This window comes from Trachypithecus francoisi, unplaced genomic scaffold, assembly GCF_009764315.1.
Source record: "Trachypithecus francoisi isolate TF-2019V2 unplaced genomic scaffold, Tfra_2.0 Lachesis_group13, whole genome shotgun sequence".
NCBI lineage: Eukaryota > Metazoa > Chordata > Mammalia > Primates > Cercopithecidae > Trachypithecus > Trachypithecus francoisi.
This window is the reverse complement of record NW_022681458.1, coordinates 82,955,530-82,974,266: the sequence shown is the minus strand read 5'-3', so window position 1 is coordinate 82,974,266 and position 18,737 is coordinate 82,955,530. Positions and strand designations below refer to the sequence as shown.

Below are 18,737 nucleotides of genomic sequence, written 5' to 3'. Positions count from 1 at the left end.
TAAATTCAAAATAAGCAACAATAATTATTAAGTGAATCATTTCAGTTTTGGTTTTGGTTTTTTTTTTTTTTTTGAGATGGAGTTTCACTCTTGTTGCCCAGGCTGGAGTACAATGGCACGATCTCAGCCAACTGCAACCTTTGCCTCCCGGGTTCAAGCGATTCTCCCAAGTAGCTGGTATTACAGGTTCCCAAGTAGCTGGTATTACAGGTTCCCACCACCACACCTGGCTAGTTTTTGTGTTTTTAGTAGAGATGGGGTTTCACCATGTTGGCCAGGCTGGTTTTGAACTCCTGACTTCAAGTGATCCAACCACCTCAGCCTCCCAAAGTGCTGGGATTATAGGTGTGAGCCACCACACCTGGCCTCATATTTCTTGAATACTCAGTAGACTGATAACCAGTTAGTTGCTGAAGTTGGTACTAAGAACATAGAGTTCTTGATGTCCGATGAACCAGTTGCCCAATTCAGTTTGTAAATAGTTCACTGTAAAAATTACAGGACAGATTAGATTTTTAATAATACTATATTTATGATTTATATTCATGGCTTGGAAACAGCTGTGGGGGAGGAAGAGAAACTTTTAATCTGAGTAATATGAACCCCTTTAAATTATCAGGTTCAGAGAGGTATTTAAAATGTGACAGCATTCTCATCTCACTCTCCCTTGAGCTAAATAAATAGCTCTTGAAGCCACTTACTTTGGGGCTTCTAGACTAACTAGTGCCAAGTAGACATAAAAGGTCATATACCCTATAGTTCAGTAGTGTATAGCCAATCACTAACCAACATTATTTCTGTAAACCAATGTTGAGAATTCAGAATGAACAACTTTTGTTACCTCTCCCTTCTGGATTTGTCCTTTTTTCTTTAAAAATTTGAGCTTTTCTTTTGTTCTCTGGGGCACTCTCCCCAAGGCAACTTGGAAGTGTGAGCCTGGCAGCAGTCCTGTACCTTAACTAAAATAAACTCTGTTAATTTTGTCTCAGCAGCTGCTTTTTAGGTTAACACAACAGAACAGTTTTGAATTGAAGAACTGTTTTTACTAACTACAAATTTCTGTGTGAATGATTAGTTACTCTCTTACCTTTATTCATTCTTTTATTTACAGTGCCTTTAAGTTCATTTTATTACACAGAAAAACACTTGAGCTATCAGAATAGATTTTAGTTATAGTAGTATATTGGCATAGCTATAGATTAAATGTAATTTTTAACTAAGCATATATAGCTATAGCCATTTGTATAATGAAATCTGTGAGCTTTATAGAAAACCAAAGCATTCATTCCACCATCAAATTATTTAAAGTTCCATTTTTATATAAAGTCATTACACTAAAGAAGACTGTATGAGAATAAAAAGTAAAATTTTATGAAATTATAAAGGATAGTCTTTTTTCTTAATAAATGGCATTGTATCCCTTATTAGGAACTGGATATGAATACATTTCCTCTAGTTTATCAGTGTACTGTGAGAATGAATCTCAATTCTACTAATTTTTCATTCTCTGTATTTTTCTTTTCTCCTGTTTGCTTCCCTATTGAAGGCTGAGTATGAGTTTATCAGCTCTGGTCTCTACCTAGTGGTGTTACTGCACTTGTGCGAACAAAGCTTTTCTGATATGATGGGAAATACAAATGAACCAAGCACACGTGTCCGAGTAAGTAATAATGAAGTCGGGGAGAGGGAGGGTATGATGCAGCAAGTGTTTGCCTTGGAAAGCAGATTGTTTTATATGTTGACATCTTATTTCCTTTGGGAAGCTTTTATTTTTTAAATGTTTCTTAAAAATAAAGATACTATAGATTTAATGGAAATTGCTGTATTCTATAACAGCCTGATTTTCTCATAAAGTTATTTTAGAGAAAGAAGTAATTTTCTAGCTTTCGAAGGTAATTGGAATGTATTTCATTGAAAAACAGAATTGGAAATATCAAGGGAAAATGGGCTTTTTATTATTAAAACAAAAACAAAACCTGAGTATTATCACTTAGAAACCTGAAATTGAGCTCCAAAAGCCTAAGAGTATGGAAAATTAACTTCAATTTATTTGTTACTGTTCTACAAAAGATTACCAGTGTACTTTTAAAGTGTCCATATTACAAAGTATTTTAGATATGGAATAGTTGGTTGTTTACTGTATACGCTGTTAGCCGTAATATGACATTTGGGCCAGCTGTATGTTAGGTATTTATAAGTAAATGATACTCTTTGCCTCAGTGTACCAGAGGAAACTTTATGCTCTGCTGCCTGGGCCATTTTGTGTAGCAAGGGCTAAGGTCTCTATATATCTGCCATTATTGTAGCATTGTGAACACTTCATATCTTGAAATGTGTTCATAAATATATCCTTCAAACTTCCTTATATAAATGTTAACTTCAATGATAAAAATGTAGTAGAGTTCATGTAATGTTTTTATTTTGAACATTATCAAGTAACTGCAATTCAATGTATATAATACTCTTTCTAAATTAGTAAAATATTTTTCTTTATTTTATCATCATGTGGACATTATTCCAGTGAGCCAGTTAATAGATAATTATCATTGAAGAGCATTCATATTATCAAGAGAATTCAGAATTTGAGCAAAGATCTCTTGACTTCTAAGTACTTTAGAAATTGTGAACCCCTAAACCTTTAATACCATAAAATGATTTCTAAAAAGGGACCTTAAGTCTTCAGAATGAATAAACCATATAAAACATCTAAGAACTTTTGAATTCATGTGTTTCTAAAAGTTCGTATTAAGTTTTAAAAGTGGAAAATTACAAAATGTTGAATGATACTCCAAAGTGGAAGTCATTAGGATTTTTTTAATGTATAGAACCAAATGTATACTTTTATCAAATGTAGGTAGGAAAATACTGGTTCTTGAGAGTGTGTGTGTGTGTGTGTGTGTGTGTGCCCACTGAAACTGAATTTATTTGGGTCCAAATACAAGGGTGGTTTTTTTTTTTTTCCTCCATTTCATAATTTTTTGAAGTGTTTATAAGAAGACAGTATCATTGGATAAAATTATTGTATCTGCTCCCAGTTTTTAAAAACTGTTTTCTACATGATTATAAAGATTATATAAAACATTTAAAAATTAATGCCATTAAGCTTGTGATTTTTGATGGGGGGGAGAAAAACCCCTATTTAAAGGCTTAAAATGATGTTTGACTTTTTAAGTAGAAATGAATCTCCTATACTGATTCTCTAGAGCCATTTGCAACATTTAAACTACTGTATTTCTTTCTGCATTGTTTCTAGTTTATTAACCTTGCAAGAACTCTTCAGGCACATATGGAAGATCTCGAAAGTAGGTGGAATTTCCCCTCCCCAGACTTGTTGAATTTACTTTTGTAAATTAAACCCAAAGCAAAACCTAAGTATATATTCTGTTCTGCCAAATTAGAGCTCATTTATAGACTTAATCATACCAAAATGATTGATTTGGGAAATATGGGTTGGGCAACTGACATTAGTGTTTTTTTTTTTTTAAGCATATTTTAAGGTATGGAACGATGTAATTTAAGCTGCATTTTACTTTTTTTTCAAAGAGAAATTTATTGTTGATCACCTTGATTTCAGGATTTATAATAAAAACAAAGGCATAAATCTTAACTACTAATCAAACCACATTTCTTAATCTGTTATTAGGATTTTGTTTTGTTTTGTTTTTGGTAAGAAATTTTACCTGTTACTCAGCTTTGTTAGATCATAAGAGATTATTCCTGGGCTTACATATGATTCCAGGAAAATATGGGACAAGGAATCCTAATTCTGAATCCATATCAGAAGCCATAAAGGGCTTTTGTTTGTGGGTTTTTTGTTGTTGTTGTTGTTGTTTGGCTTTTTGTAGGTCCTCATGGACCTTTAATAGGTAGCCAGCGCTGCCAACAGCTCCAGTCTCTTAAGATCACATTCCAGCCTCAGGATTTCTGGCTGGGATTATAAGTGAAGGCACTTAATTCTCAAATCTTTACAGGCATCTGTACAGCCTATCCTCTTCTTAATGTCCTGTAACTTCCAGGGTGCTTCATACCATGTGGGCACATGTATTGGCTCTGGAACAGCTAGAAATTGAAGATTACCGCACCCAGCCCCTACATATTTTACTTTTTCACCCTTTGTTGCCCATTCCAAAACACTACCTGAAGTGTCTTTTTAAAATATGTATTCTTCAGTTGAATACTGAAGAATTACTTTCTGTACTCATCTTCAAATTATTTGGAATGTTACCTATAGTGCGCACAACATTTTTACTTTTACAGAAAGGTCAGCATCCTTTGAAGTAAGGTTTAAAAAAGACTTAGTCCTCATAGGAACCTTTTAATTCTAGGTAATCTAAATCATAGATTTTTGTCATTAATTCTATACTACTTTCAACTTTTAAAAGGTCTTGAGATGAAACCAGGTAACGTATTTTCACAATTTTAATTAGGATATGTGAAAAGAAAGGAGTCAGTGCGAATTCACTTGGTATAAAATTTTTATACCTTTCTCTTTATACCGTCTTTCAGGTCCCTTAGGTTGGCCTAATACAAAGGTCTCTGTTTTTTTAAATTACAATTTATACTTTGTCCAATATCATGATAGTAATTTGTTTCAGTGTATGTTTTCCCCAGATTTCTCCATTTTAAAAAACTAACATTCTCGTTTAAAATATAATTTCTTAAACATAGTATTGTCTGCTCCTAACATGTGGGAAGAAAAAGATGGAGGTGAAATATGTCCAAACTCAAATGAGCATGAAAGACAAGTTTGCTGCAAGTTAACTCCTAAATATTAGAGTAGTAATACATTCTGAAATGGGTTCTGACTAAACTGTCCTCTCCTGTGGAGTTAAATGGAAAAACGCAAGAAGTTCCTTAATAAGCTATAATCTTTTGTTTTTCTTTTTTTTTTTTTTGAGACGGAGTCTCTCTCTGTCACCCAGGCTGGAGTGCAGTGGCGCGATCTCGGCTCACTGCAAGCTCCGCCTCCCGGGTTCACGCCATTCTCCTGCCTCAGCCTCCCGAGTAGCTGGGACTACAGGCGCCCACCACCTCGCCTGGCTAGTTTTTTTTTGTATTTTTAGTAGAGACGGGGTTTCACCGTGTTAGCCAGGATGGTCTTGATCTCCTGACCTCGTGATCCGCCCGCCTCGGCCTCCCAAAAGTGCTGGGATTACAGGCGTGAGCCACCGCGCCCGGCCTTAATAAGCTATAATCTTTTAGTTTGGTATTTCTCAGTGATACAGCTTAAAACTTAATAGAGTTTATATCAGTCATGAGTTAGTTATATGCTTGTGTCATTTATTAAATGGATTTAAATCTATTAGTGTTGCATAGTTTTTCTGTGCTTTGCCCTAGGTTGATTCCATTTGTTGGATGCTCTTAATTTGTCCAGTGTAAATATAAAAAGAGAGTGCATTAAGCCTTTTTGCCCTTGATAATGGGGGAAAGATGCTGATTAGATGTTTATTTTAGTGAGCTTGCATTTTCTTTCACATGCAAAGCAGTTCATAGAATTCATAGTTTTATACTTACTATGTCTTTCCTAAAGACACCGAGGATGCTTTATTTTTAACTCTTGAGCCACTAGTGACTCTTGAATAAATTGAGGTCAGAAATGTTGCAAAAGTGATAAGTTTCTGACAGTGTGGAGACAGGGGAATAATCAACAGTAGGTTTTTACTGAATCCAATTATTTTAATTTAGGCTGTGTCTATATGAAGCTTTTTTGACTTACTAAATGAACTTTTACCTTGGCATTGTATAGACATAGCTTTGATGTAAATTGCAAGAACACCCATAACCTCTTATTCTATGTACATTTCTTTTCATTCTCATCGGATGCATCAAACATGCAGCGGTAATAAGCCAGATTCTACTCAGGTGTGTGAGAGCACTTGCCTTAAGTTCACTTTTTTCCTAGTGTTTTATATATCATTAGCTACTATGAACACAGATTGATCTCAGAAACATTTTAGAAGATGCTCTTGAACCACATTTTTAAGCATTTTCATTTTTATAAAAATTGATACAACATTACAAAAAGATGTGGGGGCGGGAGCATTGTGGTTGGGCATCACCCAGTCAAACCACCCTAACCCTGTCATACAACTTATCATTTTGATCAAACAGTATACTAAATTGGGATTTTTGTTTTTACAAGTCATTGCTGTTCTGGCTTCATATTTACAGTTCCCATTCTTATCCCCATTAAAATCATTCTTGATCATCCTGTTTTCTTTCAACAGCTTCAGAGGATGATTCCGAAGAAGATGGAGACCATAACAGGACATTTGATATTGCCTAACTTCATATAAGACAGATGGATGATCTGTAAACACAAATGTTTATTAAAAATGGCAATTAAATATGAATTGCTTTTGTGGGGGAATGCCTAATACATTTACTATATATAAAATGAATATATACATACACATGTATGCCTGTATATATATATTCATTCTCAATTGTTGCTGAATTAAAATTCTGTTGGACTTTTTAACATAGCAAATCTGATGTTTATAAACTGGTAATCAAAAAGGTTTTTCTCTTTGAGTGGGGAAATATTACCCTTGTTTTAAATAAGCAATGCCTATCAACCCTTTTTTTGTGTTCTGATTACTGTAGTCTTATTTATGAAAAAAAGATTTGTGTTTTACTCTCTTGCTAGTGAGAAAAGTGGGACAAAATATACTTTTGAAATAAAATGCTATATGGCACCTAATTATTTTTTCTTTTAAAATGCCTTAAGTTGCAGCTCATTTTGATAATCATTTGCTTCCAGTGTTTAAAAATTTAAAAAAGAATGGGGAGAAGGTTATGAGAAGAGCATTATATTAGGTTTCCAAATTTAATTTGAATTCCAAATTCACTTAGCAATAAAATCTAATTTTTAAAAAGTATACAAATATGTATAAAAGATGGATAGATTTTTGTATTGATTTGCAAAATGCAGATTATATTTGATAGGCTATAGTATGTAGATATTCCTTTTAGGAATATTACAGCTGTAAATTATATGAGATTTGCCAGTCAAATGCTATTTGGTTTAAAAAAAATTATTGCAATCTCAAGTTAATGGAATATTTTTAAATCCCACATTCAGAGTTTAAAACACTGGTTTTCAATGTGTTTTTTAGTGTTGTCACTTCTTTATAGATAAATATATAAATAACCTGTTTGGATCCTGGTCGTTTCTAACTGTTCCTTGGTAATTCTGAGCATTTATTTGATGACTTAATATTTTTCACTACCTTTGGAGAACAGATGAACATTATTTACCACGAATGGATCTATACTGTGGTCATGAGTTGTGTATACTTCCACAACACTGTATTTTTCCTCTGTCAATACCCTTAGGATACACTTTAAAATACCTTAAGGTCTGATGTTATGGCAACAAACTACTTTTTCACACCTAAATGGAACCATGTAATTTCTCAAGTGAATGAACAATTTGCCCACACTTAGTTTGTTGGTCTTATGTAAAACATTGGCTCGAAATAAAGTGCACACGGATTTATTTTACAGTTTGAAATGTTTCCTTTTAAACTGGTGCTCGAAGAAGACATCAAACTTCATAACCAATAATTTTATTAAAATTGCAAATCTCATTTTAAGCAGTAATATAAATGTTCTAAAATATTGCTCACCTTTTGCCAGTTATCTTTGCATTGTCTGTCTTAAAGCAAAAATATAAAATTTTAGGGTGGTAGTTTTAATATATTCTGTGGGTCCTTAGGGATGCTTTGAATTTGAAGTATATATACTTTTAATAAAATTCAGTATGACAATTATGTTCTGCTTAACCCATAAAACTTTATTTAAAAATTTTAACTACATGGTACAAAACATTGATTGGTATGCATATAAGATAATTCTGTATAGTTTTGTCATTAAATGCTAAATGACAGTGATAACAATGGCTTAAGCTTTACAGTATTCTTGTAGTTCCCTAGTACCACTTAGTATTTAAATATTGTCATATTAGCTTCAGATTATCATGTAAATGACAGTAGAGGAATTAGAGAAAAGGCTTTCATTGGTTATCAGTTTTAAATTCTGAACAAAAGAGACCTTACACTGCTCACTACAAAGAATGCAATTTTCTAAGAAAATGTAGTTTAAAATGTTATTCTAAATATCTGCCAAATAATTATAGTTATTACTAGCTAAAACAAAGATGTTGAAGAAAGCAGTTTCTACATTCTGAATGTAGTAAACAAGCCTGCCTGTGTAATCCAATTATCTCTTCACTAATGAGTAGATAAGGGGCCTGTTATAGATGTTCTGGTATATAAAGAAAATTAAAATGTAGGCCGAGTGTGGTGGGTCACGCATGTACTCCCAGCACTTTGGGAGACCAAGGTGGGTGGATCACTTGAGGTCAAGAGTTTGAGACCAGCCCAGCCAATATGGCGAAACCCTGTCTCTACCAAAAAATACAAAAAGCCAGGTGTGGTGACAGATGTCTGTAGTCCCAGCTACTAAGGGGACTGAGGCAGGAGAATCGCTTGAAAACCTGCAAGGCATAGATTGAAGTGAGCCAAGATTGAGCCACTGCACTCTAGCCTGGGTGACACAGCGAGACTCCATCATATATGTATATAGCACTTCATTACCAGAGGCCTCTTGGCCTGTTGAAAAATGAAACCAAATATTGAAAATTAAATCAGAGTTTAAAACAGCTGTTTTGGAAGAGCTGGATTAGGTAGAAAGTATCAAAACGTACAAAAGAAAGTTGTGTGGGAGTTGAGTGGAAGGTAGGATTTAAGAGCAGCACTGCCCAATAAAGCTTCCTATAATGAAAATGTTCTATGATGTATGTTGCCCAGTATGGTAGCCACTAACCACCTGTGATTTGAACACTTGACAATGTGGCTAATGTAATTGGGAAACTGGATTTTAAACTATACTTACTTTACTTAAATAGCCTCGTGGTTAGTGGCTCATTGGACATTGTAGTTCTAGATGTTTGAGAGTGTTGGTTTTAAGTTGGACTTAATCACTTTCCTACCCAAATTTTACCACTCCTTTAAGAACTCTTTTAGAACTCTTAGTTGATATAATATGCCATAATTTTACTTTGCCTGTAGTTCTTCAAGGAGTGGTACAATTTGGGTAGGAAAACCAGGGAGGAATTCCAGGATAATGTTCAGTATTGACATTAGTAATAGTCTGTCAATAATAAAATAGACATCTCAAACACTACACCACATCTCAGAAATGTAAGGAGCATGCTTGTGCTTGTGTAACAGCTGGTGTAATGCCTGCATTTTCAGTGCCACATAGCCACACTGTTAATAGTTTTCTGTCACTTTTTAGTTACTCATGTCTCATTAATGATAGTGCCGTTAATTGTGATGAGTGTTTTCGATTCATGTGGTCAATAAAAAGATTACAAAAGCTGGGACTTTGTTGCCATTAGTCAAGCTAGTGAGATAGTATATCTCCCCATAAGAAAGTAAGATAATTGATGGGGTGTGGATTCAGGAGAAGGATTACTTTTCTTTGAGCTTCAGACTTCTAAATATAGACAATATACTTCAGTCAGTAATGGATCACATATAGAACAGTGTTCCCTTAGTAGGCCATATTTTTACTGTGCCTTTTCTATATTTAGATACACAAATACTGTTGTGTTACAGTTGTCTGCAGTATTCGGCACAGTAACATGCTGTGTAGGTTTGGAACAAAATAGGCCATACCATCTGGGTTTGTGTAAGTACAAGCTGATTTTCATACAAGAAGATTCCCTAACTATGCATTTCTTAGAACGTATCCCCATTGATAAGTGATACATGACTAGTTTATGTGAAATTTATACATTCTATCTTTCCTGTTTTTGATTTATTGATGGTGAGGAAAATCACTCATTTCAGCTTTTTCATTTTTTTACTCCCCAAATGATTTTCACCTTTTTCTTAAAATGTACAATAAATGCACTGAAAACTTTGATCATTGTCACTACAGTTGTACTTAGTGTTTTTCTTCGGTTTTTGTTTACACAGTTTTCATGTCGTTGAAGGAAAAGTTTATAAATGCTTGAGGAGAATGAGATATATCTTGTACAGGGGAAGGTACGAAAGGTACGGTGGCAAGAAAGAAATACTTAAAGGGGCACTAGGATATATAAGTCTTAACCTAATTGCCAGCTTTCTCCATGCCATCCTGGACACAGCGATCATATTTTGTTTCAAAAGACTTATAAACATTCATTAAAACTTGAATCATTTGTGATAAAATGGTGTGTGTAATGAAACTAAAATTATGTGGTGTGGGGTGTTAAAAGTTGTAAAATTTTCTTCATCTAAATCATAAAAGGAGATACACATTCTAGTGGAATTATCTGCCAAAGAAACAATTATCAAAGATATTTAAATGTATGGAATGTACTTAAAATCACTTATTCCCCATTTCATGTTTACTAATAAACGTATGTGGGTCAACTAACTAGAAGGGAAGATACAACAGGCAAGATAAATAGGCTGGGCTTTTATTTTTATCTGCTTCTTGGGCTTTAAGCTTCCCTTCATTCAAGTGACAGATTCTGCATTTGACGGAATGCTTAAAATCACTATATTAGATCTAAGATCATTTCTAAAACCTGTTTTTTTAATGAACCTAAAGATTCTTTTCACAACAGATGAATATATAAAAATGTTACTGGAATAAGGAAAACCATTAAAGCTCTAATATCCAATGTCAAGTTTTATATTAAAATTTTTCCCAAGAATCTCTGCCAGGGCATTTTGTTGATGTCTTAGTGCAAGATTACCAAAAACTTACTCAAATTGAACAGGATATTCATTTTCTTCTCCAACTACCAAAACACAGTCTTCGTTATAAGGTGATTGGGGTGCAGTTGAAAAAACTGTGGTGAAACGAGAATCAGAATGTTTTTTGTACAGGAACCAAATGATTGCTCCCAAAACTGTCAAAATTACTGTGCTAGCAATCACCAAAGCTGATATTAAAATATGGTTATCTGAAAAGGAAAAGACAAAAGAACATATGGGAGATTAGGGTACACAAGTTGCCAAGTATATTTTGATGAGCACAACTGTAGTTTTTTGTAAACATTTCTCTGTTGAGAATTTCCCACACTGATGAGAAAACCAAGAATTGCACATTTGTTACTATCAAGATTTATATTTCTTGGCCTGAAGAATATTACTCATTTTTTCTAGGAAGTTGTGCACTTCTCCACTCTCCTGAAGATCCCAAAATGGAAATCACCCAAGTATACCATGCTCCAGTTTGTGTTCCTTTACTTTCTAAGACTACAAATTCAGACCTACTGTTCCCTTTAGGAATTCTAGTATTTAGATAATGTGTTACATTATTGAGGTTTAATGGTTCACCTGGCTTTGGAGGTTTAAGATTTGTTTAACTGAAAAAACACCCAAGAGCTGCAGTAAAAGTGCCTAGCTTTTGGGAGTCTGCATTCATTCATTCATTTGTGTGTTTCCCTGAAGTTCTGTAAGTATGCACAGCTTTGCAGTTCTTGCCTATTCAAACCCTTGTAATCTTTAAGAATCTAGTTTAATAAATTGAGGAAAGTAACTTGGTTTAGGAGGACAGAAATACTTTTGGGCAGGTACTTGTATTATGTATAGTAATAGACTAAATGTGAAAAATTTTCAGAATAATTTTGACAGATTTTTGATTTTATTAAATATATTCATAATACCCATTATTTCTAACTGGTGCTTGTTAAAATGAGACCTGGGAGTATTTAAGATTATGAGATAAATCTGGCCAAATTATTTGTTAAAGTGAGGGAGAGCCATTGATATTTTTCAGATATTGATAGGATTTTTTGGGAGGAGTGAGGAAATGGTCACAAGTGAATTATCTTTTAATCCTGAAATAAAATTTGGTAGTAAAGATTTGGTAAGGTGTGAGGGTGGATTTGTTGGTATTAAAGACATTAAAATGAAAAAAAAAGCCAAGAATTCTGTAAACTGAGTTCAAATGGGGTTCTTCCATAGTTTTTGGCTATGGCAACCTCCACCTTCTGGGTGCCAGTGATTCTCATGTGTTAGCCTGGGTAGCTGAGATTACAGGTACACGCCATGATGTCCAGCTAATTTTTGTATTTTTAGTAGAGAGTTTTGCCATGTTGCCCAGGTTGGTCTGAAACCCCTGGCCTCAAGTGATCTGCCCCCCTTGGCCTCCCAAAGTGCTGGGATTACAGGTGTGGGCCACTGTGCCCAGCCCCGTGGTTGGTTTTCTTAAAATTAACACAGCCCATTTTCAGTGTAGAACCTTAACTTTACCAATGTGAACACACTTTATTTCAGTCTACTAATGATTGTACAATAATCGCTTCATAATCAGTAGCATCTACGTTAAAAATAGGTATTACATGATGGTAATACAGAAAAACAAGTCTGAAAGATCATGGTAATTGAGAAATATTTACAGACTAAATCATATAGCTTTAAAAGACCTGGTATCCTAAGAACTGGACAGCATCCAAGATGGGTGAGACACAGTAAGTATATATGCTGCTTTTATTTACACATTCTGCAAGTGACCTTTAGCCAAAGTTGACTCCAGGGGTTTTAGTTAGCTGCATACTATTAAATGTGTGATAAAGTCAGTTGTCAAGGCAACTGATGAGCAGTGTATTAAAACAATGTGTAGTTTGTATCTGGAGGTTAGGATAGTTTTACATTGGGAAGTCTATTATCCACCTCATTAATTAAAGGAAAAATCCATTGCTTGCTTGAGCACATAATAACTATTTACCATGAAATCCTACTTTTTTAAAGAAACAAAATTTAGGAAAAATACTTTTTAGCCTAACAATGTTCCTTACTTGAGGAAACATAACAAACATTGAAACAAGCTTTCACTTCTTTTTCATTTCTTACGCCCATTTAATCCATTTTCTCAACATTCTGAAATTCCTGTGGCAAAGGTCAACAGTGATCTCTATGACTACATGCATAAACACGTGAATGTTTTAGTTCAACCTGAGGCAACTAGATTGTTAGTGGTCCAGACTTGGAAGTTATCTCCTCACTTGGCTTCCTTGACTTTGCTCTCCTGTTTTTCAGACGACTGCTTCCTAGTCATCTTTGTGGACTCAAAGCTTTCCATGGTTGATCTCAACCATTCAAGTTTTGTGTGTAAATCCATAGATAAATATGTGTGTGTACCCCCACTTTACTCCCAAATCCCTTGAATTCCTGCAAATAGCCACTGCCCGGTCATCCAATCTGGAAATTATAGACTTCCTCTCTTAATTATCAAGACTACACATTTTTCTTCTGTTTCCTATTTGACTGCTACTTTCATGCCCTAGTTCTAACACTGATCATCTGAGGCCCGAACTATACATCATCCACCTCAAAAACTGTATGAAACATTTTGTTGAGCTGTAACCTCAGGTTAGTTTGAGTGCCAACTGTGTGCATTTAATTCGGAGGCACAGGGTTTAAATGACTTGCCCAAGTCCATTTAGTAAGTGATAGCAAAAATTCAACCCTTCACCTTGGTCCTGATTTGTCATCTCAGATAACCTGTCCTTGAAGATTTAACTCCCGTGTCCTCTCTAGTAACCTTTGCTGAACCCAGCTTGCACTAACTTGCCCTTTCCTGTCTGTTTGCCACACTAGGTGCATCCGACTGTGGACACCTTAATTCTGTTGAAAGTATTCTTCCCAAGGGAGTCTTCCAGCTTACACTTGGTATGAAGGGGAACTCCGTTTGCCAAGATTGTAGCTACACTTAATTATTGGGTGGTTTTCCTTGCTGCTTCAACTCCATGTTCACTACCATTACTCCTTAAAGTCAGACTAAGCGTAATCCCTGTCTATCTACATGACAGGCTTTCACTTTGACTTTAGGTCTTCATTCTGCAAACTCATGGCCTTACCAAATGAGGCCTTCCCTGGCCACCCTACTAAAAATAAAAAAGTACAACACCTCCCTTCTTGCACTGGAATTCATCCTTATCTGCCTATTTTCCCTACAGGATATGTCACTATCTCACATATTTTTGTTTTACCCTTCCCACTAGAATGTATGCTTGAGAGCAGGGGCTTTTGTTGTGTTCATTGCTCTGTCTTCGGTGTCTAACTTTAGGAGAAAGTCTGACACACAGTATTTACTTACTAAATTATACACACATTTAATATAGATTTACACATACATACATGTAATGAATTTAGAGATTACTTTTTCTGTAGTCTGAAGACCCTATGTTGCCAGATGTTTCATCTATTCATGGTTTTGAAGCCATAGACGTATTTTTCTAAATGTTCCAACTTACATGTATCTTTCTATTTTTTCCAAAGTAATACATTTACATAGCTTAGAAATCAGTTCTAGAAGATACGTAATGAAAATACCGTGCTGCTCCACTACTACTCACCTGAACATCCATTCCTTAAAGTTAACTACACTCCTGTTGCTTCAGCTATTTATCTCCATGTCTCAGTAACATGCTTCTGCTACTTGATTTTTTTAAATGTAATTTAAAGAATTATATGTAACAAATGATATCTTAGGTGAGCAATAGCATTAAGTATATTCACTTCGTTGTGCTACATCACCACCATCCATTCACAGAACAACTCATTTTGTAAAATGGAAACTCCCATTTCTCCCTGACCTAACCCTTGGCAAAGAGTTTCTTGGTGAGGTTGACTATTTCAGGTACCTCATACTGTAGGTAAGAATTATACAGAACTTGGCCTTTTGTGACTAGCTTATTTTTCTTTTTTCTTTTCTTTTTTTTTTTTTTTTTTTTTTAGATGGAGGCTTGCTCTGTCTCGCCCAGGCTGGAGTGCAGTGGAGTGATCTAGGCTCACTGCAGCCTCTGCCTCCAGGTTTCAACTAATTTTTTTTTTTTTTTTTTTTTTTTAGTAGAGACGGGATTTCGCCATGTTGGCCAGGCTGGTCTCCAACTCCTGACCTCAGGTTATCCACCCGCCTCGGCCTCCCAAAGTGTTGGGATTACAGGCGTGAGCCACTGCGCCCAGCCTGTGACTGGCTTATTTTGTTTAACCTAATGTCCTTCAGGTTTATGAATGTTGTAGCATGTGTCAGAATTTTCGTCTCTTTTAAGGCTAAATGATACTCATTTGTATGTGCAGATTACATTTTGTTTATCTCTTCATCAGTGGACACGGGTTGCTTCCACCTTTTGGCTACGGCAGATGATGCTATGAACATAGATACACAACTATCAAAGAGATGGGTGTACGGATATTAAAGACTCCTTGCTTTCAGTTATTTGGGATACATACTGAGAAGTGGAATTGCTGGATCATATGGTAATTTTAATTTTTTTGAAGAACCACCACACTTTTTCACAGAGGCTGCCCCATTTTACATTCCCACCATGAGAGTTCCAATTGCTGCATATCCACACTAACGCTTGTTACTGTCTTCTTCCTATAGATGAATGAGGATGTAATTCCTGTATACACACAAACTCAACACTTCTTTTCTTCTCCTCTGTCATAGTTATATCGTAGTAACCCCCAAACAGAAAACTGACAAAGGACTCAGATTCAATTTTTTTTTGTTTTTAGACGTAGTCACTCTGTCACCGAGGCTGGAGTGCTGCAACCTCCACCTCCCAGGTTCATGCAATTCTCCCTGCCTCAGCCTCCCAAGTAGCTGGGATTACAGGCACTCGCCACCGCGCCCGGCTAAGCTTTGTATTATTTAGCCTGGCCCTTATCCAAATTTAAAGAAACAAAAGTTGTTTTAAAAATTCCTACCAATCATAAAGGCAACTCGATAAAAAATAATATGGGTGGCTGGGCATGGTGGCCCAACGCCTGTAATCTCAGCACTTTGGGACGCTGAGGTGGGTGGATCGTTTGAACCCAGGAGTTTGAGACTAGCCTGGGTAAACATGGTGAAACCCCATTTGTACAAAAAAAATTATCTGGGCATGGCGACCCACACCTGTAGTCCAAGCTACTTGGGAGGCTGAGGTGGAAGAATTGCTTGAGCCCAGGAGGTCGAGACTACAGCGAGTCAAGCTCCACACTCCGCACTCCGCAAATGGGTAAAAGCCTCTTCACAAAAGATACACAAATAAATAATCATCTGAAAGGTGCTCAACATCATCAGGTAAATGAAAAAGCCGCAAAAAGATCACCACACACCTGATCTGAATGGCTAAAAATAAAGAAATTGACAATATCATCATGGGATGAACATGGAGCAAATGGAACTTGGACACGCTGCCAGTAGTAACATGATTTAAGCATTTTGAAAAATTAATTTGGTGGTTTCTAATAAATCTAAATACATATACTTGCCCTATGACCCAGCTTTCTACTTTCTAGAATATACTCAAAGAAAATGAGAACATAGTCCAAAAGAAGATGTATGAGAATGTTCATAGGCAGCTCTATTCAAATTAGTTTGAAACTAGAAGTGATCCAAATATCCATAAACAAGGGAATGGACAATATATGATAATTTATAAAGTATTATAAAGCTTAGGGAAAAAATTCAGTGAATGTGCACAACACAGATGAATCTAAAAAAAATTCCCGAGTCAAAGAAGCTAGACAAAACTACATATTGTAGAATATATTTAAAATGTCAAGTCTTATTACTAAGAGAACTTTCTACATTCTTATAAAAATTGTTCTACTTTATATTACATAATTTTTAAAAGGGATCTGTAATAGTATTTTAATATGCCAGAATTTTGACATATTTTTAATTGTGGGGAAAATTTAAAGACCAAATCATTACTTACCTGATAAATATTTCCTTTTGTATGGAACTAAAATACGAACGAAAATTAAAATTAGAATGTATGCTTTATTATAGGATTGACTTTAAACATGTTCACAATCATTAAAAATAAACCCTTTTGTTAGTAGTTTAATATCGACATATTCATAGCTTAAAATCCGTATTTCTTTGCCTCATTAATTGTGTCTTGTCTGTTTTGAACTTAGTTTTTAAAGAAAGCTGTAGAGGGCTCACAACATGCATTAGCTTGGTTGGTGGAAACGAATATAGGATCTTGAGGAAAAGACAATAACGAGGTAAAGGAAAAAAGAGGATTCTGGTTGGAGAGTATAGAAAAGAAATGTCGTAAAATTAAACAACTGTGACCCTAACTACCTTAGTATGGATGTACTCACTATTTCTGATGTTTTGAAGTTATAGTTTAATTAAAAACTTTATTTATGTAATCGCACCATGAGGTGCAGTACCTGAAAAGAACCAATTTTTTACAAAACAAATATTTGAAGTTGAATACTACTACCATAAAACTATGATGAACATTTTGATAATCACTGTAAAACTAATAGTAGTCAAGGATCCTGCCATAGCAAGTAAAGAAATGTACATACTTCCGTATGTAAAGAAAGGAATTAAGCAGAGCAGGATGTGGAGTTTTGGTTTACAGTTGAAGTAGAAGGGGAAAATACTAAGGATGCAAAATGGGGAAATGGTTGCTTATATCATGTTTCAAGCACCCCAAATTCATATTTTGAAACATTTAAAAAAAAACAAAAACTTTTTTTATAGAGATGGTGGTCTTGCTATGTTGACAAGGCTGCCTCAGCCTCAAAAAGTGCTGGGATTACAATCATGAGCCACTGTGCCCAGCCCACATTTTGAAAATTGAAGTTTCTTTAATGAGAAAACATTTACTTTCTAACACTTAGAATAACAAACTGTGTAGTATTTTAACAAATATCATCAAAATACTGTTGTGGGCCAGGATAATTCTGTTCATTAAAAAACCTTCTGGGCTAGACACAGTGGCTCACGCCTGTAATCCCAACACTTTGGGAGGCCGGATTGGAGCAGACCACAAGGTCAGGAGTTTGAGACCAGCCTGGCCAATTTGGTGAAACCCCGTCTCTACTAAAAAATATAAAAATTAGCCGGGCGTGGTGGCAGGTGCCTGTAGTGCCAGCTGCCTGTAGCGCCAGCTACTCGGGAGGCTGAGGCAGGAGAATCGCTTGAAGCCGGGAGGCAGAGGTTGCAGTGAGCCAAGATTGCGCCACCACACTCCAGCCTGGGCGACAGAGAGAGACTCCGTCTCAAAAAAAAAAAAAAAAAAACTTCTGATGGGTCAGAAGAAAACATTTTAATTCCAAATAAATTATAAACTGTGATGTAGTTTTTGTTTGCCTAAACAAAGGATGTTCTTATGGAGAATCGAATTCCCTGTAAAGTAACACGAGAATTCTGGAATTATACATGATTATTCTTCACCACTTCTGCTCACTCAAATCACATGCAAAGAGATTATAATAATTCCTTTAAAAAACAAGAAATTTTTGACCTCTTGCAAACACTAAGCAGATAGAATAAAAGTATGCCTATTTCATGTGATCTGGCCTTACCTCCTAAATGTAAGAGAATTATAATTTGAGTTCCAAGAGACTTAAGAGCAAACCATCCTATTAATACATTCTGATGTCTTATTTCCTCTCTCTTTTTTTTTTTTTTTTTTTTTTGAGACAGAGTATTGCTCTTTGCCCCGGCTGGAGTACAATGACTTATTCACCGCTTACTGCAGCCTCAACCTCCCAGGCTCAATTGATCCACCCACCTCAGCCTCCCATGTATTTGGCACCACAGGTGCACACCACCATGTCCAGTTGATTTTTGTATTTTTTGTAGAGACGAGTTTTCGCCATGTTGCTCAAGCTGGTCTTGAACTCCTGCGCTCAAGCAGTCCACCGCCTCAGTCTACCAGAGTGCTGGGATTGCAGGTGTGAGCCACTGTGCCTAGCCTTATCTTATTT

At 35.5% G+C, this 18,737-nt stretch overlaps 2 protein-coding genes across 14 annotated transcripts in view; one reads left to right on the top strand and one right to left on the bottom strand.

The window, feature by feature from the left end:
• Positions 1-9,945, top strand: part of MARCHF7 (membrane associated ring-CH-type finger 7) — a 64,632-nt gene extending 54,687 nt beyond the window's left edge. For 3 of the 11 annotated variants that reach the window (XR_004441751.1, XR_004441749.1, XM_033231342.1), the window contains 3 exons: positions 1,547-1,660; positions 3,254-3,302; positions 6,228-9,945. Coding sequence is in view for 8 of the 11 variants with exons in the window: in XM_033231342.1 (XP_033087233.1) it covers positions 1,547-1,660; positions 3,254-3,302; positions 6,228-6,286 (222 nt within the window). In the remaining 3 variants the exon portion in view is untranslated. Of the gene's footprint in view, positions 1-1,546; positions 1,661-3,253; positions 3,303-5,837; positions 5,863-6,227 lie in introns of all 11 variants that reach the window. The other 8 variants (XR_004441750.1, XM_033231350.1, XM_033231346.1 and 5 more) reach the window with 5 other exon arrangements.
• Positions 1-18,737, bottom strand: part of CD302 (CD302 molecule) — a 48,210-nt gene that overhangs the window by 16,078 nt on the left and 13,395 nt on the right. The window contains exons 5-7 of one of the 3 annotated variants that reach the window (XM_033231351.1): positions 16,721-16,747; positions 10,768-10,966; positions 5,977-6,310 (exon numbers count right to left, since the gene is read on the bottom strand). In XM_033231351.1, the coding sequence (XP_033087242.1) occupies positions 6,289-6,310; positions 10,768-10,966; positions 16,721-16,747 (248 nt within the window). In that variant the 3' untranslated portion in view covers positions 5,977-6,288. Of the gene's footprint in view, positions 1-5,976; positions 6,311-7,557; positions 10,967-16,720; positions 16,748-18,737 lie in introns of those variants that run through there. The other 2 variants (XM_033231352.1, XM_033231353.1) reach the window with 2 other exon arrangements.